Source organism: Pygocentrus nattereri, chromosome 11 (assembly GCF_015220715.1).
Source record: "Pygocentrus nattereri isolate fPygNat1 chromosome 11, fPygNat1.pri, whole genome shotgun sequence".
In the NCBI taxonomy this organism is placed as follows: domain Eukaryota; kingdom Metazoa; phylum Chordata; class Actinopteri; order Characiformes; family Serrasalmidae; genus Pygocentrus; species Pygocentrus nattereri.
The window spans coordinates 33,433,388-33,456,450 of NC_051221.1; the positions used below are offsets into that span (position 1 = coordinate 33,433,388).

A 23,063-nucleotide genomic window follows, 5' to 3' on the forward strand; every position below is an offset into this window, starting at 1 on the left:
GGATAAAAAAATAAAATAAAAAAACTACATTGTAATTTTTTATTTTACCTAATGTTATTCTTTTTCTTGTGTTGCAGCTGATGATGTTGAATATATATCTCTGTACTTCTTTTTTTTATCTTAGCTTTTGTTGTAAAGCCATTTTTGTAAAATTACGGGTGTAACTGTGCTGCCTTTAGTGATAGTTTAAGTGTACGCAGGTTTTGCTTGTTTTTCAGAGTAAAGGGCGGTGGGCTGACTGCCTCAACGTGCCCGACTGGGCTGGTCAGAGGGCTTCCCGTCACTGGCCGCCTCTTTGCTCCACCCCTGCAGATTAAAACCCTTGAAAATCAGACAGCCTATATATTGAGCGTACTGTGATTGCATGTCTTCATTGTTTTTTTCTTCTCTGATTCCCGACTGAGTGCTGCGCGCCGCCCCTGCTGACTCTCACTGTACTTCGCTCATCTTCCTCATTTGGGCTCCTCTCAGTATATAAGCTGCTGAATCGCTGTGCCGGGAACGATTAGACATACGAAGCTGAATCAGACCTCACACAGCTCTAATTCAGCTCCACTGCTGCGGTCAAAAGCAGGTACGTTTACTTTCGGTTTCATCTCACTCAGGATCCACAAACGCCTTGTGTCTCTACAGACCACAACTTTCGTGTTGATCTGGGTTTGGTGTGTTTTCGAGGTCACTGACTGACAGTCAGGGCTGTTTCTTTGTTCTTAGTTCACTAAACTGCCTAACTCCTCGTTCACTGAGTGATGAAGTTCGCTTCGCTCTCATAAGCTGTTTGTTGTTGGTGTTGCAGAAAATCAGGTCACTCCCACGTTGTGGTTCTGCAGCTGAACAAGATGGTGAACTGCGGCTTATTGACCCACAAGAACGAACCAGGTAAGAACAGGAGTCCATGTAGCCAACATCTCTTCCTCTTCTTCCTTTCTTGTTACTTTACTTTTGCGTTTCTCTTTGTTTTCATTACTGTATATATTATATGCTGCAGGTATACATTACTATACATAACATTCATTTACAGTTTATTTCGCTACTATCTTGTTAATTTACCCTTTTGCTTATCGTAGTCATGTGCATTGTTATTATTCTGAGTAATTGCATTACAACAACAATAATAACTACAACAACTACTACTACTACTACTAATAATAACAACAACAATAATATGTAGCCTATATTCCATCATGATGTTATTCAGCCTTCAGGGACAGCAATTAAAGGTGATCTTCATCATTTAATCACATTTAGATTAAGGTACTTAAATAAAATATAAAAATATATTTAAAATATAAAATAGTATTTACTGTTATTGACCCATTTCCAGCATGTAAGAACAGGGCTATCATTTAGTCCAAGTCAATAAACTTTATTGGGAGTTTAGTTTCCTGTATGTCTTTGTCTGAAATTACTAGTCCCTCCTATATGTTTCCTGCTCAGTTCCTCTGAAGAGCATAGTGGTGGACCTGCAGGTTAAGGGGCATGTAGCTACAGTGAGCTCCACTCTGCAGTATGTAAATGAAGAAGAGCGCCCCCTGGAGGCCGTGTTTGTGTTCCCCATGCCTGCAGAAGCTGCTCTCTGCCACTTCAGTGCCAAGATTGCAGACAAGGAGATAGTGGCGAAGGTGCAGGAGAAAGAGAAGGTGAGAAAGAGGAACAGAGTCACCAGACCAGCCCTGTTCATATACAACTTAGCATGACTGCTTTAGAGCACTGATACATTGTTTAAAGTTTTCCAGTGATTCAGCAAAAAAAAAAAAAAGCAAAGATCACACCTGAAATCTTAGCATGTCTTCTGCTAGTGTGTACTTTATTATTATATTATTATCATTACAGCTGGTATGTAACTTACACCCTGTGTCACTGGTTGCTTTCAAAAGCTAACTGTGCAAGATACTCATACCACAGAGATGAGTGATAGACGTTTATAATAGTGATAGACGTGCGAATAGAAATCTAATTTTTCCACTTTGCCACACTTCTGGAGTTACTTTGACTACTGAAGATACTGGAAATCAGCAGACACTCTCACTCTCTCACACTAGAATTTGGTATCATAGCTTTTCTCTCTCTCTGAGGGGAAAAGCAACATGATCCTGTAGTTATGGTTGTCACCAGGTTTTGGGCTCCAGGGCACAAATTTTTGATGAGCGTCTATTGGCTACCCTTTTTGGGTAGTCAGGGAATGTTTGTATATCACATCACAGCAGGTTACATTTATGTTTATGCAGCACCATGATGGTAGCATACTAACTGCCGTGTTGAGCATGTCACTGCCATAAACATATTTTCCGATCAAGGCAGAACAATTGCAAGATTATGCACACAATTTAAAATAAACCCAACCACCAACAATGTTTCTCTTAAAAATGTGACCACTATTAACAATAAACATTGACATCAATTAAGACAACATAAATTAAATTTGTACAGCCGAAGGTTAAATAATAAAGACAAAACAGCAGCAAATTTAATAACCGTCAAGCATTCTAAAGCATATTGCCATAGCAGGGGTGGATTTTTTTTTTTCATTTATATCTTACCTCAGATGGCTTTATATGCAGAATATCACTCCTGACAAGGATGATACAACCTTTTTATTTAACTCAGTTGGCTGATATTTTATAAGTACATTCACAGGAACACTAGTTCACCACTAAAGAAAAAAAATGAAATCTTGACTGAAGTAGTGGCAGACAGTTGAGTGGTTGCTAAGTAGTGATTGAAGGAAAAAATGAAGCAGACACTTAAGAAACTCTTGGGATAATCCTGGCCTGGCTGTTGCAATCATAAAATATTAGCTAAAAATTAATTGGCAATTATACTGAACAACAATGTTAATACAGTGTTTTTTTATTTTGCTCCCATTTTCCAGCAGTTATACTAAACAAAGAAAATTTCCTAAAAATGTATTGCTCTGCTACAGACAAATGGTGGTCATACCAGATACTAATTCAGAGAATTATGTTTCCCGACCCACCCTGTTTTTCCAGTAAAATGTATTGTGTTTAGATGTTTGTTCAGTGTCAATAATTGCTGTTTAGAATTTAATGTGTTTTTGTTCATTTTATGCTCCCAGTTGATGACAGACACAGCTTGAGCTCACATGAACAAACTTTACTTACCGCTGTCCTCTAAAGCTTTTATAACCCTAATTCAAGAGTTAAAACTTTTGTTGTTTTTATAAGGCTCATGGTGGGTCTCAATAAATTTGTTTTCTGCTTTATTGTATTTACATGTGTTTGTCTCAACCCAAATGATGAAAACTGATGAAAAATGAAATTTACATTCTGTTTGTTATGATGTAAACATGTGAAAATAGTAATTGTGGTCAACTTAAATAATTATTATTAGATGATTATGAAATATTTTTCACAGGCCTTTCTGTTGAACTTCAGACTGAAATGTTTTGTTTGTACTTCAGGCGCGGGAGGAGTATGATGATGCGATTGCTTCAGGAGATCAGGCCTTTCTGCTGGAGGAGAGTGACGAGAGTGCGGATGTGTTCAGGCTGAGTGTGGGGAGTCTGCCTCCAGCCCAGAGCGCTGCTGTCACCTTCGTCTACGTCACTGAGCTCTCTGTGCAGGCTGACCATGCCCTGCGCTTCTGCCTGCCTGCAGTGCTGAACCCCCGTTACACACCACCAGGTACCAAACTGCTTCAGCTTCACCATTTTCTCATGGACTTCCCAGCAACACAAGTGGTTCCAGCATTGCCAGATTTAAAAATGTTAGGGTTATAAAAGTACAGAGAAAGTATAAAGTGGAGGGAAACACAGCCAAAGTCTGCTAAAAGAGGAAGGCTATGAGAAACCTAAAATTTGAACCCAAACAGAATTTGAAAAATATTTGAGAAAAAGATGTCAGAACCCATAGAGAACAGGTTTTGTCAGGTTCAGACAAATATTCACACAGAGTACACAAAAGTGCTCTCAGATATATATTAATATATCATATATTGCACTGTATACCTCATCTTAATGTGAGAAGTCATGCTGAACAAACTAAATAAGCTCTTATCTCTGGTTCCTCTGTTTTTCTCTCAGGTACAGGTGGTGGTATAGTGTCAGAAATAACATCATCATCAGCAGGTGTTCCCTACTCTCTTTCTCTCACTGTCCATGTGAGCTCTCCCAACCCCATCACTAAAGTAGAGTCCAAATGTCCTCTTGAGCCTCTGATGTTGCTCACGGCAGACCACACAAACGCAAAGGTATGGGTGTGTTTTAAAATTCACTCACTCAGCACTCACACATCAGAGAAACCCACTGCATGTCTGCTCCATATGATTCAATCTCTCTGTACCATTCACATTCTCTGATATAGAGGGTCAGTTTTGATATCTGCACAACCTCAATCTGCCTGTTGTTCACAACCCTGTCTGATTCTATGTGTGTGTGTGTGTGTGCATGAGATTAGGTGAGTCTGTCTGCAGGTCATATGTTTGACAGAGATGTCGAGCTGTTCCTATATTATCAGAACGCCCACCAGCCCACTGCTATAGTGGAGGCAGGAGAGCCCACAGCACAGCCAGGTAAACTAAACACACTTTCAGTCACTTCGATAAGCAAACAAAAGCTTATTGAGTTAAATGAGTAGTTTTGGTATCCTGCCTTCCGCCCAATGATTACTGGGATAGGCTCCAGATAGGCTACCGTTCGCCAAACGTATAGTCCTGTCTTCAGAGTCTGACCAAATTGAACTGAGCCATAAAGCTGATGTAACTTCTTTCTGCAGGCTGCCTAGCAGTAATTCAACTGGCTTGGATATTTATGTAAAATATAGTGAGTATGTTGAGCTGCTAGCGAGCTCTGTGGGGGTGAAGTTGACTTCAGCTTTCTTAATTTTAAAAATGTATGTACAACTCAATACCAGACACTTTGTAAATGGTGATTTTCTTGCTCACCTACTAAGACAAGGAGGTTTCGTAAATCATTCCCAATTAAATATATTCCACAGATGTTATTGAAGAAAAAAATAGTTCAACTGAGGGACTGAGGGTATGTTATGGCTGTTGTGAAGAAGGATTAAACCTGCTGAAACACAGTCATGGATAAATAGAAATAAACATCAACTATGAAACGAGATGTACATATGAACGAACACTTCTGGGTTTTTTATGTATCTGACAAGAGGTCATGTTCTTAATTAGGAAAAAAGTTGGTCATTGATGTTGGTGCTGGATAGTGAGTCTTATTTAATGTTTGCACAAATCTGATAATCCAAAGAAAAGTAACCTAGGAAAGTAATGTATTCTTATCAACAGCTGCTATCGTTTTTTTGGTTGTCATTATTCAACATGTATTTGGTCGCTGTCCAAAGAAAAAGTATCTCTTTATCTCATTTTTGCGGATTTTTAGTTTTGTGCATCCTCCGAACATGGTGGCTGTCCTTTACATCATGTGAAAATTTCACGTCACTTCACATTGACTTTTAGTGAAACATTTTCTTTCTTTCTTTTGGTCTGGCTTTCACTTTCATTCCCTACACTTCCTTTCATTTTTTTTTTTTTTTTTTTTTTTTAGGAACACTCATGGGAGACCCTGTGGTCATGCTAAGTTTGTACCCAGAGTTCCCTTCAGCGCTGATGTCATCTGTAACATCTTGTGGGGAGTTTGTGTTCATAATGGACAGATCTGGCAGTATGGGCTGTCCAATGCATAATGGATCAGGTGCACAGACGCGCATTGAGAGTGCCAGGGTAAGACTTAACACTGAACTGAAGTGAAAGCTTCAGTTTCCCTTGAGAGCCTCCACTTCTTACATAGCCTTACCTGTATGTCCCTTTTATATCCAAGCATGATTACATCACCTCTTTAAATGTGTTCCATGGATCAATTTTAGAATTAGTGTATATTTATAAAAACAATGATATTGATAATATAAAACATTAATTATATCTGTACTGTTTTCATTTAAATACAGGTGAAAGTGGATTTATGAATCACTGCTTTCTGTTTTACCTGCTGTCTCAACTTTTTGAAATTGAGTTTGTATATGAAGAGCGTTTTACTGGACATTTTGCATACAGATTTGTAATTTGCCACTCTTTCCAATCAGATTGGATGTATTTATACAGTACTGTGTGAAATCTTTCTTTTATACACAGCACTGTACAAAAGACTAATGCAGTAAACAGTAACAAGAAGTTGATATCTTTTGTGCCAGTTAGAAGAATGGAGGTTTAGTTCTAGATTTCTCTTTGATGCCCCAGCTTTTGTGTGGATTTGTTAAATTTGTTAAATTGAAAAATTAAAAATTAGTCAGGTGTATGAAACTTTAGGTATTGAATGATAACTACAGTTGATATTGGGCTTCCTGGAGGAGCAGTTTGGAAATGATTAAACAATATATATATATATATATATATATATATATATATATATATATATATATATATATATATATATATATATATATCAAGACTGCATTTTCATATACAGTTAGTTTGATCAACAACACTTATTAATAGTTTGTTTTATTTATTTTTCTTTAGGACACTCTGCTCCTCCTGTTGAAGAGTCTCCCTCTGGGCTGCTACTTCAATATCTACGGCTTTGGTTCACATTATGAATCTTTCTTTCCGTGCGTGAATTTATATCATAGTCTCAGTTCATGAATGAGACACTTTTACACTGAAGGTGATTCAGGACTAGTTTAACGTTCAGGACTCTGGATTGATTTTGTGTGTGTGTGTGTGTGTGTGTGTGTGTGTGTGTGTGTGTGTGCGTGTGCGTGTGTGTGTGCGTGTGCATGTGCGTGCTGTCCTCAGGAAGAGTGTTGAATACACTCAGGAGACAATGGACCAGGCTGTGAAAAGAGTAAAGGAGATGCAATCAGACATGGGTGGCACTGAGATTCTGCAGCCTTTGAAACATATCTACAGTCAGCAGTGCATCCCTAAGCAGCCAAGACAGGTAATATCACTTACCTGTTCACTGAAATCTCATTCAAATTTAATCTGTGTTATGTAGGAGATGGTTAGGCAGGAGCTTATACTTTTCATCTGACAAAGTCTTTCAATACAAACAAACAAAGCACCTCTACTAAAAATAAAAATGTAAAATTTGTTTCTAGCGCCTGCCGTTTGTGAACGTACCATTCTGTTGAAAGTGCCACAAACACCCCACATACCCCACAGTTAGGGTTATCAGACTAAGGGGCTAGTTGTGGCATTCACTAGGAAAGACTGATTAATTGGGGAAGTTAATTCAGTACAGTTCTTTATTGTTTGAATCAGACAGAAGCGTTTTAGCCTGAATACATAAAAATGTATGCATCATAAACAGAAAGTAGAATTTTAACCATAAAGCAAAACAGAAGATGTTAGTGAACTAAAAATGTACTATATTTTATTTAAATTACATTTGTAGTATGTTTTTGGTTTCGACCTGTAAATAAAATGTTTCAAAATATGTTTCATAATGCTGTTTTGAGTTGATTTGGAGAGACAAGGACTACTTTGGTACTTATGATGCAGGCCTGTAATGTCATTTAAACTAAATTTTTAAACTAAATCATTTTTGGTTGCACCTCATTTATAGTTTGAAACACCTTTTTTTCCTTAAAAGTATGGACTTCTGTCACTGTTTACTTTGGGAAGCTTAGTTGTAACACTGCATTAAAACTAACCTTTAGTCTATATTTTTATTTCTCAAACCCCCAGATGGCCCAGTTTTTTGCACTAACCATACTTCAGTGGGAGAAAATGTGGGCCATCAGGGGCCCATTTTGTTACATTTTACCTCATTTTAGGATGTGCCGTGCTCTGAATCCTGTCCCTGTCCAAAGAAAAACAAATATCTCCAAAGCAATATAACTGTATAGGAGAATGCAAAACCTTTCTTAACTTTTAATGTACTTTCTTTTTAACAAAGAACACACTCAGCATTTCACTTTTTCATATCTTTATTGTGCAAATACTGTTGTTTTCTCACAGCTGTACCTCTGTGAACTTTTGTTCCAGGATTAAAGGACCGCATGCTTAAAAAAAATTTAAGTGCCTCTTTACTAATGATTTTGTCCTGAATATTCTGGCTTGAAGTTCTCTGATGTCTTTCTTTTCTCCTTGCAGGTGTTCATGTTCACTGATGGAGAGGTGTGGAACACCAAAGAAGTTCTTTCCCTTGTGAGAACCAACGCTGAATCTCACAGGCATGTAGACTTTATCACTTAAAAATGTATAACTAAAAGCCTAAATATTCAGAACAGTTAAACTGTTCATAATGCAATTAAAAACCAACTGTGAAATCATAACTAGACTGATTGATACAGTGTAACTAGGTATAGAGCTACTCAGCTCGCAGAACTACAGAGCCCCGCTGGTGACGTTCTGTATAAATAAAAATAATGTGTGGCCACAACTTAGTAAGACATGGGAATGAGATGATTAAGTCGTGGCCCCGACTTAGTAACATGTGGGAACGAGATCCTAATGCGTGGCCACAACTTGGTAAGCTGTGATCTTGTTCCCACCCCTTACTAATTCATGGCCACGACTTAATCATCTCATTCCCACACCTTACTAAGTCGTAGCCTCGCATTAGGATCTCGTTCCCACGTGTTAATAAGTTGTGGCCACACATTATTTTTGTTTATACAGGATGTCACCAGCAGGGCTCTGTACAGAACTGTCTTTACAAGTACTAATGTTCTATTACAGCAGTACACTTTCATTACTGCACTGTGGTTAAGTGAAGTATCTGGAGGAAACAGAGAAACTTTGTGATTTGAGATTTGTGATTTTTGCAGCTTTTCACAGCCCAGCTGGTCGTTTATCTTACAGATTTGAGGGTTTGTTTATTTGATCACTACAAGTACACAATACCATTGTTTTGTTAGTTTTTATCCTACTCCTTGGTGTATAGGGGATGATTCATGAGAGATTTATGATACACTGCTTAAGTACTCACAACTGTAAATAGTACTAGCAAAAAGCTTTGTAGAAATCAGTAATTTTACTGTAATTGATGATTGATAATGCTGGTGTTGTTTCAACAGGTGCTTCTCGTTTGGGATTGGTGAAGGTGCGAGCACCGCCCTCATCACAGGAATGGCTCAGGAGGGATGTGGCCACGCCCAGTTTATCACAGGCACTGACCGCATGCAGCCCAAAGTAAATCTGGCTAAAACTAGCAGAAATTATAGTAATACATACTGCAATATTGAGCATGCAACACCTTGGGGAGAAGTTTATAAAGTATAAAAGTGATATAGTGAACTATTTTATACATTATTTTTATTTAGGGATTTTCGTTTAAAATATGTGTAGCTTAAAACTGCTTTGAACAATTTGATTCGTATATATAAAATAAAAATAAAATAAATATAAATATTCATTCATTCATTCATTTTCCAAGCCGCTTCTCCCTTAGGGTCGCGGGGGGGGTGCTGGAGTCTATCCCAGCAGTCATTGAGTGGAAGGCAGGATACACCCTGGACAGGTCGCCAGTCCATCGCTGGGCATAAATATAAATATATAAAATAAAAAAAAAAATACAATTAATAAAACAAGCAAATGTGCACACATTTAAACAAACGGGCAAATACGCCACCACAGATGTTGGGTAGATACAGCCCTGAATACCATTAAATAATTAAAGTTCTTCATCACCTTACTGACATGAACAGTGTTAGTTAGCTATGATTTGTTTTAATAAATATGCTCTAAAATTTGCATTTCCATTAAACAAACTTTATACTTAGTCATGAATTCCATGTATTATTTAGAGTAAATGTTTTTTGTAATTTCATTCCTCTCACTTTTTGCCTAAGTAATAGTAAATGAAACAAAACTGAGATCCTGGTTTCAGTTAAGCAGAAAAATATATTTATAAGCACGTTAAAGGTGTTATTCTTACTCTCTGCCATCAGCTCTGAACAAACACATTCATCACTTTCCTTCAACTTCTTTCATATTGTTTATTTACTCTTATTTACTCTTTCCTTCTTTCTTCTTTCTAGGTAATGCAGTCTCTCCGCTATGCTCTACAGCCAGCTGTGGTTGATATTAGTGAAGAGTGGGCAGTCCCAGTGGGCATGTCCACCACATGCCTTAGCCCACCCATTAACACAATCTTCCAGGGTCAAAGGGCACTGATTTATGCTCAGCTGAAAGGAGAGGTGAGAGCTTTAATCTCCTATTTATAGGAAAACAAGCTACTACTATTTTACCATTTTCCTTGTATCTAGTAGTCCATGAGCTTTACAACTATTTAAATAGATTAGAAACATTCAGAAATGAATATTGGTGACACAGTGCTGCTTTCAGTTATGAGTCTCCTTATTTAGTGAGTGAATTGATTAATGACACAGCCCCACTTCTTTCCGTCTGTAGAGTCAGAGCTCAGACTCTGAGGGGAGAGTAACAGTGAAGTACCGTCTAGCAGGTCAAGAAGTCACCAACACACTCAGCTACTCCCTCAAGCCTGCTGAGAATACAGGGTAACGTTCAGTTACATGTACAGTCTGTGATCTCCACTGTTTTCTCTGAGGAACAGTTACTTTTTCATTTCTTTCTCCTTTACTGATGTTATGACATCACAGTATGAACAACTACAGCAGTCAAACTGAGCTGCATGTGTTTAAATCAGTTCCAGATAAAAGCATGTGTAGTCTGTGTTGTTTTTATGTGATTGTGTTAGGCACAATGATGTTGCCGGGTTTTTATTCACCTCAGTGTAACTGCAAGTTTAAGAATAGTCCACCAACTTGTGATATCAAGCCAATAGTCAGAAACCGATCACTGATGAATGGCTAGAATATGATGAACAGAAATTATGGTCTCTGTTGTCTCTATTTTTGCAGGTAAGTGAGTTTAATAGAGTGGACAGTAAGTGTACACACACATCTTCTAAGCCACTTCTTCTGGGTCGCGGGGGGTGCTGGAGCCTATCCCAGCTGTCATTGAGTGAAAGGCAGGATACACCATGGACAGGTCACTAGTTCATCATAGGGCAGACAGACATACACATCCGCTCACACCAATTTAGCGTGTCCAAATGGCCTGACATGTCTTTGGACTGTGGGAGGACACCGGAGAACTCAGAGGAAACCCACAGTGAGAACATGCAAACTCCACACAGAAAGGAACCTGGTTGGCCAGCTGGGCACTTGAACCCAGGCCCTCCTTGCTGTGAGGCGACAGCGCTACCCACCACGCCACCGTGTCGCCCTAGGTGTACACAGTGTTTCAAAAATAAGTAACACCTGTGCCTGGTACACTTCTACCAGCACCACACACACTACCATGTTGGTGTCACTGCCACATTACGAATGTTACACCGTCTGATACCTTGGTGATCTTAAGGTGGTCCCTCTCCATTGATGGATGGGATTAAAAAGGGGGTGATAAATTATGCTTAGCAACAGATGGAATGTAGTTAGTATTTAGTAATTGTTAACCTATAAAATGCACCTGTGCAGTAAGTGTATCTGATAAAATGGCCAGTTAGTATAAACTGCATAGTCAGATCAGCTAAACATGCTAGCATTTACGGTCATTTGGCTTCATCACCCTCACACAGGTTGTAAACTTTCTGTTTAGACTGTCCATCCACAGATTGGCCGCCCGCTCTCTGATCCGCTCTCTGGAACGGGATGAGCAGATTGAGGGAGCTGACAAAAAGGCTTTAAGGGCCAGAGTGGTGGAGCTCAGTGTGCAGGCTGGGGTGAGCAGCTCACACACAGCCTTCATCGCCATTCATAAGGGCAGTGGAGAGGCTGTGAAAGGACCACTGCTGAGGAGGAGAGTGCCTACAAGAGGTTAGTGTTGCTTTATAAAACAGTTCTGCCCTCATTGTGCTTTTGTTTTGAACACAGACACATCATGGATAACACATGGAGAACTTGGTGTCTTGTTTATATGTGCTTCCGTTTAGGGATGTGTCTTATGAAGAAAGCAAAAAGAAGTATGCCCATGAGTGGCTCAGCTTTGAGAAGTAAGTAACAGAAAATGCTAGTTTCTAAATGTTTAGTTCATTATTGAACACAGTACTGCTCTTGTTCTTCATTAGTGTCTCACACAAGTCTTCATTTTCTTTTATTTATTGCATGCTTAAATCTAAAATCTAAAAGCAATCAATTATCATTTAACAGTGCAAAATAAGTTATCTTATTGACCCTTTAACAAGCTGCTCAACTAAACCAAACTACATACATTTCATTTTGTAATTAGAAGTACAGGGGGATCGTAAATCCATCTCCAACAGTACATATTATTTCATTTGACTACAGTGAGCATGTGAATCAGTGTACATCCACAAGGGGGCGTATGTCTTGTTTGAAAAACGACTTTGAAGACAGTGTCTTTGCATAATATAAGCATCATTCTCCTGTAAATATCTGTCAGCCTCAAGTCATTGACCTACAGCTGAGCAGTGTTTTCTGTAGCTCATTGGCTATTAGCAGCAAGCTCTCCACAGCCTGCTATGCTGTGTAGGGGATAAAGATGTTTGAAAAAAAAATGTGTTTGATCAGGGCCCAGGTTCCCAACAGCATCTAAGATCTTAAGAGTTAAGATCATCTTTACTGGTAAAGAGATCTTGAGAGATACTGGTAGTGTTCAGCCCAGATTAGTCTTGATTTAATCTTAATGAGCCTTTCTGTTTCATTTAAATGCTTTCAATATTAGCACATTTAAATACATTAAAATCACTTGTGACTCATTAAATCACTATAGCGACTGGTAAGACTCGATGCACCATACAATTAAAAACATGTTGCAAACTCTTAAAAGCAATGCAAATTCAGGAAACACTTTAATCAAAATTACTACATCAGAGCTACATTTCACAAATGTGCTGCAAATACAGAAAACACAAGCAACATTAGAAACACTTCAGAGCCAGTCACAACACAACAGACATGTGTCTGGAAGACTCACAAAGGAGATGGAATATCTGTGATGGAAAATCCCTGACAGAAGTTGATAAGACCACAGAGACTCACATTCAGTGAGCCTGTATGTACCTTTCAGCATTAATGGTGCCTTCACAGTTGTTCAGATTACCCATGCCATGGGCACTAACACACCCCCATACCATCAGAGATGCTGGCTTTTGAACTTTGCACTGATAACAATACGGACAGTCCTTTTCCTCTTTTGCCCGGAGAGCACGACGTCCATGATTTCCAAAAACAATTTGAAATGTGGACGCGTCAGACCGCAGGACACTTTTCCACTTTGCGTCAGTCCATCTCAGATGAGCTTGGCCCAGAGAAGCCGGGTGGCATTTCTGTGTGTTGTTGATATATGGCTTTCGCTTTGCATGGCAGAGTTTTAACTTGCACTTGTAGATTGAGCGACGAACTGTGTTCACTGACAGTGGTTTTCTGAAGTGTTCCTGAGCCCATCTGGTAATATCCATTACAGAATGATGTCGGTTTTTAATGCAGTGCCGCCTGAGGGATCGAAGGTCACGAGCATTCAATGTTGGTTTTCTGCCTTGCCGCTTACTTGCAGAGATTTCTCCAGATTCTCTGAATCTTTTGATGATATTATGGACTGTAGATGATGAAATCCCTAAATTCCTTGCAATTGCATGTTGAGAAACATTGTTCTCAACAATGTTGTTCACAAAGTGGTGAACCTCACCTCATCCTTGCTTGTGAACGACTGAGCCTTTCAGGGATGCTCCCTTTATACCCAATCATGACACTCACCTGTTTCCAATTAACCTGTTCACCTTTGGAATGTTCCAAACAGGTGTTTTTTTTTAGCATTCCTCAACTTTCCCACTCTTTTGTTGCCCCTGTCCCAACGTCTTTGGAACGTGTTGCAGGCATCAAATTCAAAATGAGTGAATATTTGCAAAAAACAATAAAGTTTATCTGTTTGAACATTAAATATCTTGTCTTTGTAGTGTATTCAGTTGAATATAGGTTGAAAAGTATTTGCAAATCATCGTATTCTCGTCTTTTACATAATGTCCCAAATTCATTGGAATTGGTGTTGTACATATTTTTTCTATTTTCATCTTCCCTAAGGCCGTGTTAAAGAACGGATGTGCTCGAGTGCATGTAAGTTATTTTGCTTGGTAACACTTTACTGGAGGGTGCTGTTCATACTACATGACACCTATATAAAGTTGTCATTACAACTGACAAAACACTACATAACTGTTTATAAATTCTTATTACAACAGGCATCAACTGTTTTGAAGGCTACTTTAGCTGACTTTACTTTTTTACTTTAGCTGATCAAAATTGGCAAATGTAACCTTTATAGCGAATGACGCTTATTGGAACAAGCATTTATAAACAGTTATGTAGGGTTATGTTATCAGTTGTAATGACAACCTTATGTAGATGTCATGTAGCCTTATGAACAGCACCCTACAATGTAAAGTGTTACCTGTTGGTTTGGCTTTAAGTGGAGTAAAATTGAAAGTATACATCTTGTATTAATACTAATACAATATTACTTACTTGTAAATGTTTCAAAACATATTTATTACTTATGCAGTACTTTTTTATGTATACATTTGTAAATAAACATTTATATTTTCTTTTTTCTGTTTTTGGCTTGCCATGGGTGCCACCAAAAAGGTAGGAAAATTTTAAACCGAATGGTAGAGAAAAATTTAATGATAATTAAAAATGAACATTTAAATTTCAGATAAAAATGTTGAAAATTTAAGTTTTTTTCATAATCTGCATGTTATGAATGGAGTGGTGGTTTGAAAGGAAATGCAGGCACTGCTGTTTTAAAATGTTGTTATTACTCATGCTGTATTATGTAAACAGATATAAACAAATATATCTTTTTTCTGTTTTTATCTTCCCAAAGTTGGTGCTGCACCAAAAATGGGTAAATGTGCATAACTTATTTTGGTTTGACTTAAATGAAACAAACTTATTCCAACTGTAAATTGGCATATTTGGTTCTTAAACATGATTAGTTACAGTGGAATGTTTACACACAGTAACACCTGCTATTTCACACATTGATATCTACTGATGAAATGAGGAACTAACAAATACATTTAAAAAGCTTCAACCTGACTCTAGGCCAATGTCACGCTGCTGATAATGTGTTGCACTTTCAGTGCATACAGATTTGACATGTTTGCCTGTTCTTTTATTTTATGTGTATATTTTTTGCTCAGAAGTTTGATAATAGGCTCATAGAGTACATTAAAGATGGAAACAATCATTTTTATTATTTCATGCCACCACATACTGACAGTTATTAATCTGCATGTTATAAATGGAGTGGTGGTTCAAATGAAATGCTGACACTGCTGTTTTAAACTCTGATTAATTCACACCTCTTTTATTTGAAATGAGGTTTTACAGTCACAGGGGGTTGTTACTGCTATAACTCAGATAACTGTGACTGAGTGCAGGCCTAAATTTAGAGTCTCCATTTGAAGGATTTCATTATTTTTAGCTGAGGTTTGAATCATTTTGGAGTAGAAATGTTCACATACACTGAAAATGCCAACTTACCATCTGTATGCATATGAAACATTATTGCTTACTTATACTTATGAACATATGATTACTCATATAAGATTATTAAGATATTTAGTACTTATTCATTTCTTTATTATTATGAATGTGTGAGGAAGCTGTATGAGAAAGAGAGAGCTGAGGCAAAATGATTGATGGATAAAATAAAAATTGGTGGCGATACCTTAGTTTCCTCATGTTAGGTAGATTAGACAGTGCAGTGTATGGACCAGCTGCAGGGTTCTGTGTGGTGATTGTGTTGGTCAGTATGATTAATTAGACACCTTTTGCAAAGTAAATGTTAATATCAGTGATATTACTGCTCAAATACTGAAGTGATTAAATATTGTCACGTTGACTGGCTTACACAGGAATATAGTTCATTTCTGTATTATGGTATTCTGTACAGCACACATGAAACATGAGGAGGAGTCACTGTAGCTTGAAAAAGAAAATTGAACTGAACCTTTACAAACATTTACAAAGGCAAAAAGTAACACAGTCACCACTGCCAATAGCGTTAATCCACCAAAGCTTAAGGTTAGCCGGATAAGCAAGAAATACTTGCGTGGTGAGAAGCAGCCCTGGATCGAGAGAGCTGAGATTATCTTTAATTGAAACTGTGATTTATTAGAACCATAAATGAGCATCCAATTATTAGTAATATACAAAATAGCCAGCTATGTATGTAATGTTCAAATACATTGTTACTCTTACATAAGTAAGATTAGTATTAGATTTCTTACATATACATCAAATAAAAAAACGATATACATATTTTTTTCTATCTTCATCTTCCCTAAGGTCCTGTTCCACAACGGATGTGCTTGAGTGCATGTAAGTTATTTTGCTTGGTAACACTTTACTAGAGGGTGCTGTTCATACTACATGACACCTATATAAAGTTGTCATTACAACTGACAAAACCCTACATAACTGTTTATAAATTCTTATTACAACAGGCATCAACTGTTATGAAGGCTACTTTAGTTGACTTTACTTTTTTACTTTAGCTGATCACAGTTGGCAAATGTAACCTTTATAGCGAATGACGCTTATTGGAACAAGCATTTATAAACAGTTATGTAGGGTTATGTTATCAGTTGTAATGACAACCTTATGTAGGTGTCATGTAGCCTTATGAACAGCACCCTACAATGTAAAGTGTTACCTGTTGGTTTGGCTTTAAGTGGAGTAAAATTGAAAGTATACATCTTGTATTAATACTAATACAATATTACTTACTTGTAAATGTTTCAAAAAACGTATTTATTACTTATGCAGTACTTTTTTATGTATACATTTGTAAATAAACATTTATATTTTCTTTTTTCTGTTTTTGGCTTGCCATGGGTGCCACCAAAAAGGTAGGAAAATTTTAAACCGAATGGTAGAGAAAAATTTAATGATAATTAAAAATGAACATTTAAATTTCAGATAAAAATGTTGAAAATTTAAGTTTGTTTCATAATCTGCATGTTATGAATGGAGTGGTGGTTTGAAAGGAAATGCAGGCACTGCTGTTTTAAAATGTTGTTATTACTCATGCTGTATTATGTAAACAGATATAAACAAATATATCTTTTTTCTGTTTTTATCTTCCCAAAGGTCGTGCTGCACCAAAAATGGGTAAACGTGCATAACTTATTTTGGTTTGACTTAAATGAAAAAACTTGTTACAAATTGTTATTAACTAGCCTTTAATTTTACAGTAAATCATCTAGTAAGCTGGGGGTGGTGGCAGACTAATCATTTTTAGGGACCCCAAAAGGCGAAAGCCAGCCTTGTTCTTACTTCATCAGTACAATCATTGGTCCATGTGAGCAGCAGCGCAGTCAAAAAATATTCCACTAACATCTGAAGGTTTTGTTATGATTTGCTGCAGTAACACAGAATTGTGCTCTTATGAGGTAGTCACAAATGTATGTATATCAAGTTTAAACACACCTCAGCCACTCAGATTTAAGGAGCAGATCCATCTGTTCATTCATTTTGACTTTAATCAAATTAACTCAAATTAACTCAGTTTTCTGACTTCATTTGCTTTTATACTCTTTTCATGTTGTAGAGTGCTATAGTAAGAAAGCAGAAATGTTGAGACAATGAAGTGAAATATTTTGTTAAATATTTCAAAGATTTGTATTCCAGATCAAAAGATGAGCGTGATACTAAATCACAGAATGTCAGCTTATATTTCTGGAGATGTTTTCAAAATAATCCACACAGGAAAAAAGGGTCATTTGTTATGCTTATTTTTTGTGGTTAGTTCTTAGACATACAATGAAATATGTGTGCATGTGCCTCTGAAGAAAGGAACTCTGTATGCCCTGTGGAGGCTGTTAAAGACCCCCTGCTGCAGCTCATCTCCCTCCAGAAGGCTTCAGGATGCTGGGAAATGGACAATGCGCTGGCAGAGGTGTTTGGGAAGACAAAGAAAGAGGTGGTCAAGCAGACCCCCACACAGGTGAGTGATGTATTGAATGTAAGGTGTTTGTCAGTAATATAGACTCTGTATGATCTTGTGATCTACTGCTGGAATTTCATTAGTTTCATTAGTTTTAGTTCAGTAGGCTGGGGGGGGGATTATTTTATGTCCTTTAATTTCATCTGAGACGCTTGTACATGTATGTGTCCACTATTCATTTCCGTAGTGAGCTCAGTGCATGATGCTTACAACCTGGTGAAGTCTGTTATGTGAGACTGAATTAGATGACTTTTTTAGCTGGTGTGTGTAAGTGTCTGTTATAGAAGCCTGTTTCTGCTTGGAAAAAAAATGCCATATTTAGTGTATTATAATATTGTGAACATTTCTCTTTACGTAGCATCTCATAATTCTGATTTAGTATCTCATAATAGTGAGAATTTCTCATAATCATGGCAATATTTCATAATAATGACTCAATATCCAGATATCATGAGAACATTGGAGATGCTAAGTCATTACTATGAGATACTACATCACAATTATGAGATAGCAAGTACTGTGTTATAATACAGTAAATAATAGTAATAACAGTAAATCAGTATTATGATATAGTAAATCGAAAATGTAAGACATTGTCTCCATTTTATGGCATTTCATTATTAAATTAATAGCTGTGAATTCATTCATTATTATATATTTTATTCATGATTATGAGATGCTAATTCATAATAATAGGACATTTTTCATTGTTAAGATGTACTAATTGTGTAAATGGACCAAATCAGTTCAAACTGCAGTCCCACAGAAAGAAACATTTATAAACACAATTAAATATTCAGCCCTTAACTCTTTTCAAAGATTATATGATCTATTTGAGCCAAAGGCTTTATTAGACAGTATTTAGCTAAATATATACAAAATCTTCCTATAGAGGATACATTCTGTTGAGAAGGTCTGTCCCAAACTGAAACCCCTAAATTTCTGCTTGTGAAAAGAATATATTTTTTTAAGATTGTTTTCAAAAAGATTGTTTGATTACTTTTAAAGTGAGTTTTAATTTAATTTTTAAGTAAAGCCTTTTTATATTTTAGCCACACCCCATTAAGAACCAGCTCAGACGACTGAAACAATGGTGAAAAGTGGTGATGGTGAATTTACAGAAAAGACCTTATGTATGCTGGTCTAGTGCTGCTCTGGTGTTGATCTGGTGTTGGTTTAGTGGAGTACTCATTGTAGTCATACTGAGTGATCAGCAAACCAGCGTCCAAAACACAAAATAAGGTGTTTTTTCTAGCAGGATAAGGTACATTAAAATGACCAAAAGGACCATTATGTCTCTTTCGCAGGTGAAAAATGAACTAGAAGCAGAAGTTCAGTCAGTTCATATTTAGGTTCTTGTTTTTTAATGCACAGTGGGAAATCACCCTTATAAACCTACTATTAAATGTGTTGCTCATGCACAATTATGGGACAGAAATGAACTACACAATGTTATGAAGTTATTGACCTGGGAAAATCAGTTTAAGCTTTTGCAATTGTTTGGTTAAATAAGTCTAAGGATTGGTACCTTTATCCTTTATCCACCTGGATGTAAGTTCTTTGCTGTTGTGATGTAACACTGATTTCATCCTATACATTTTTATAAATGATGTACTTTGACAAATTTTTATAGATATTTAAGTGCAAATGTGCCTGATATTTCAAAAAGATTGTATATATGTTTTATTTGTATGTGTGTATTATACATTTTTGAATGTCTACATTCAGTTAGAAGAATGTTCTTATACAGTTCTAAGTACTTGGTGTTTATATGTATGTATGGGTGATGTATTATGTTGTATGTCGTGTGGTTATGTGTTCAGGTGGATAAGGGGGTCTGGGCTACAGTTCTGGCTCTGATCTGGTTTCATGGGTTTAAGATGGACGCTCAGGTTGAGTGGCAGTTTGTGGCTATGAAGGCTGTGACATGGATCCGCAACCAGAAAGGTAAACTCTCCATTCTCACAAGAAATCACTGATCAAAACCCAAAACAGGTAATTAGGCCTGTTATACTACAGTGATGATGATGATGATGATGATTTTGTGTGTCTGTGTGTTTCAGTGGTCAGTCTTTCTGAGAGTGTTCGTGCGGGTAATAATCTGCTGGGCTGCCAGGTTAAAGAAGAGGACCTTGGACTCTGAAGTCTTCATACATTCTTTCTCTAAAGCTACTGTGCCTAACGCAGACTTCAGAAATTCTTACAGCCTATAACTCATTTACTATGAGAATGTTTACGCTACCAATGGTGTTTACTTTGTTTTTGCAAAATTTCACATTTCAGATGTGAATAAAGTTTTTCTTAACTTTGCGTATTTTAATCATTATGCTAAGCTAAAGGGCTTATTTGTTTTATTTCTGACTGCTTTGTACCTTTTTGTCTGTTCTGAATAGATGAGATACAAGATATGGAGCTGTTACATTTAGCAACTGTTTATTAAATATTTTTAATAAATATGCAAGAATCACTTCTGCAAATAAAACTTGTATGTATACCTATGACTAACTAACTAGCTTATGTTACCACAACATATTTATAGTTTGGTATTTAAGGCTGCCCTGTTTTCTGAAAGAAATGGTCAGAAGATATTTTTCCAGTTATTGCTTTGTCTCTCTCTGCTCCTTTCGTTTCTGAAATCCTGAGTTTGGTTCATTGTAACCAGGTCAGCACTAGCAGACAGCCTCTAATGATAGATGTGCCGGAGGATCAAACCAATTTTGCTTTTGAGGTGGGGGGGGGCGGGATTATGGGACAACAGGGAGATAAGCACAACTTATCATGGAAGATGCAGACTTGTATTGTTTATTTATATAGTAACATAGGTTATCACAACTACAAACCAAAATCAGTTCATAGCCAAGGCTTTTGGAGGACCACCCATGCAGGGAGGGGCAGGATTAGTCAGGTGCATCATGTCATCCTCACGTCATCCTTGTTCTTTCTTAAATTCTTAAACATACTGTTGTATCTGTGCAAAAGAAGACACAGACAACAATTCACATACAGTCACAGTTACACTAGTAACTGAAACTCCTTTAATAACATCACCAACAAAAATTACTTCAACAAATGTTCTTCTTCAGCCTGGAGTGTGGCGCCTCCTGAGAGCCACTTTGTATGGCCACACCACATAAGCTCCTCATGGCAGTGCAGAGTACGACAGATGCTACAATACTTATTTTGGAGGAGCTCATAAAATAGTGATTCTAGGTCACTGAGCTCTCTGTGCAGGCTGACCATGCCTTGCGCTTCTGCCTGCCTGCAGCGCTGAACCCCCATTACACACCACCAGGTACTTCAGCTCACTGAAAGACGCAAGCTGCACCTTTCCATCCTGAACCAAACACACCAACCTGAACAACACGACACCTGGCCTGTTACACATTAAAGTTTTAATCAGGTCTAAAATTATGATCCAGGCCTGAGTGTAGTCTGAATGCAACTTACAGCACCAAGATCAGAATTTAGACCTGAATGCAGTCTGAGTCCGACCCACAGCACCAAGTTTAGTATCTAGACCTGAATGTAATTGGAGTTTACAATTCGAACTTGATTGTAGGATATAGAAATATAAGGAAAATAAGGAATCATGCTAAACAATCATGAATTTGATATCTAGTTATACTGTAATAAATCTCCAAAATGAGCTCTTATCTCTGTTTTTCTCTCAGGTGCAGGTGATGGTATAGTGTCAGAGATAATATCATCACCAACAGGTGTTCCCTACTCTCTCTCTCTTACTGCCCATGTGAGCTCTCCCTGTACCATCACTAAAGTAGAGTCCAGATGTCTCCTTGAGTCTGATGTGCCTCAATACAGACCATACAAACGCAACAGTGTGAGTGTGTTTAAAAAGTAAGAATGTACTAGGGATTGACCAATGTGGGAATTGTGGGCTGATGCCGATATCCAAGATTTTTCATGTACAGTCATAAACATTTATAGAATATGCAGATTGAGATTACATAAATTACTGTTACAGAGAAATATAAACTGTTGAGATCATACTGAAACCTGCATACCAAACAGTCAGATATTGTTTTTTCTTTAAAAAGTAGTACACTGTAAAATGAGCTGTAAATTAAAGCACTTACCTTAATCTAAAAGAGCCTCATTTGAACTGCTCAAACAAAACATTCTACTACCCAAAGGTAAGAAATACATTACCAACCTGACTTTAGTTCAGTTACAATTTCATTAAAAAGGCTACATGTGGCTGCTGTTATCTTATAACTTGCTTTGCTTCACTTCATGCTATGCTGTGCCAAAAGCAACTGTATGTTATTTCAGGCTAGATTTCTACAGAAGTGGATTTGTTTCTTTTTTTAGCCAGTGTCTGATCGAGCATGTTACTGTAGTAGTTGTAGATTTCCTCCTTTAAGTGAACAGAGGAGATGAATGCAAACATCAAAAACAGGTGACACCAGTGTGTGACATTTGTCCATGAAAGCTATAATTTTTGCCTGCAATAAGCAAAAAAATGTTGTATGCAAATTACTGTATGCAAATTGCATTAACTTTTTAACACTGTATTTGGATGGACCACTACAGATGCATTTTAGATGCTCAGCCATTCAATTAAATATCTACTAAATGCAACTGTGCACTTGATGGATTATATTAAATCTTCTGTAGATCATCTTAAGGGGAGCATCCAAATAAAGTGTGACCAATATTTTTCAAGCAAAAGTAAAGGTTAGTGGGTTTTCAGTCTAAATCTCATTTCACTTAAAAGTGTGCACAAATTCTTATTTAATTACACTTATGTCAGTTTTATGCCCCTCCCTTTATTTTCTTTACTAAGATCTCGAAATTGACTTATGTGGCAACAGCACATAATTTTCTTTACAAGTTTCTTGTTTCTTACACTCGAGGTGAAGAGCGCTGAAAAACTGACAGGGTAAAATGAAATAATTTTTGTGTATCTCTGTGTCATTTAATTCAGTTCAGACATACATGTTCATTAGGATGGTGTGGGCGGGGGAGGGGGGGGAGGGGGGTGCTGGAGCCTATCCCAGTGGTTACACCCTGCAGGATACACCCTGGACAGGTCACCAATCCATCGCAGGGCAGACAGACAGACACAAACAGTCACTCACACACTCACACCCAGGGGCCATCCATCCATCCATCCATCCATCCATCCATCC

The 23,063-nt window shown here is 37.3% G+C and overlaps 1 protein-coding gene across 4 annotated transcripts; it reads left to right on the forward strand.

Annotated features, from left to right (window-relative positions):
- Positions 1-314: 314 nt before the first annotated feature.
- Positions 315-20,223, forward strand: LOC108432699 (von Willebrand factor A domain-containing protein 5A-like). 4 transcript variants are annotated; one of them, XM_017706726.2, is made up of 22 exons: positions 315-574; positions 797-879; positions 1,438-1,640; positions 3,422-3,644; positions 4,043-4,209; positions 4,416-4,530; positions 5,522-5,697; positions 6,493-6,581; positions 6,769-6,913; positions 8,071-8,150; positions 8,997-9,111; positions 9,960-10,118; positions 10,333-10,439; positions 11,542-11,759; positions 11,876-11,935; positions 13,983-14,015; positions 14,785-14,805; positions 16,254-16,286; positions 17,058-17,078; positions 17,759-17,913; positions 19,737-19,860; positions 19,977-20,223. In XM_017706726.2, the coding sequence occupies exons 2-22, from the start codon at positions 840-842 to the stop codon at positions 20,054-20,056; spliced, it is 2,364 nt and encodes a 787-aa protein (XP_017562215.1). In that variant the 5' UTR covers positions 315-574; positions 797-839; the 3' UTR covers positions 20,057-20,223. The 4 variants fall into 4 exon arrangements, with proteins under 4 accessions (XP_017562215.1, XP_037398214.1, XP_037398215.1 ...); XM_037542316.1 differs by lacking the exon at positions 315-574 and adding an exon at positions 645-662; XM_037542317.1 differs by lacking the exon at positions 13,983-14,015.
- Positions 20,224-23,063: the final 2,840 nt, after the last annotated feature.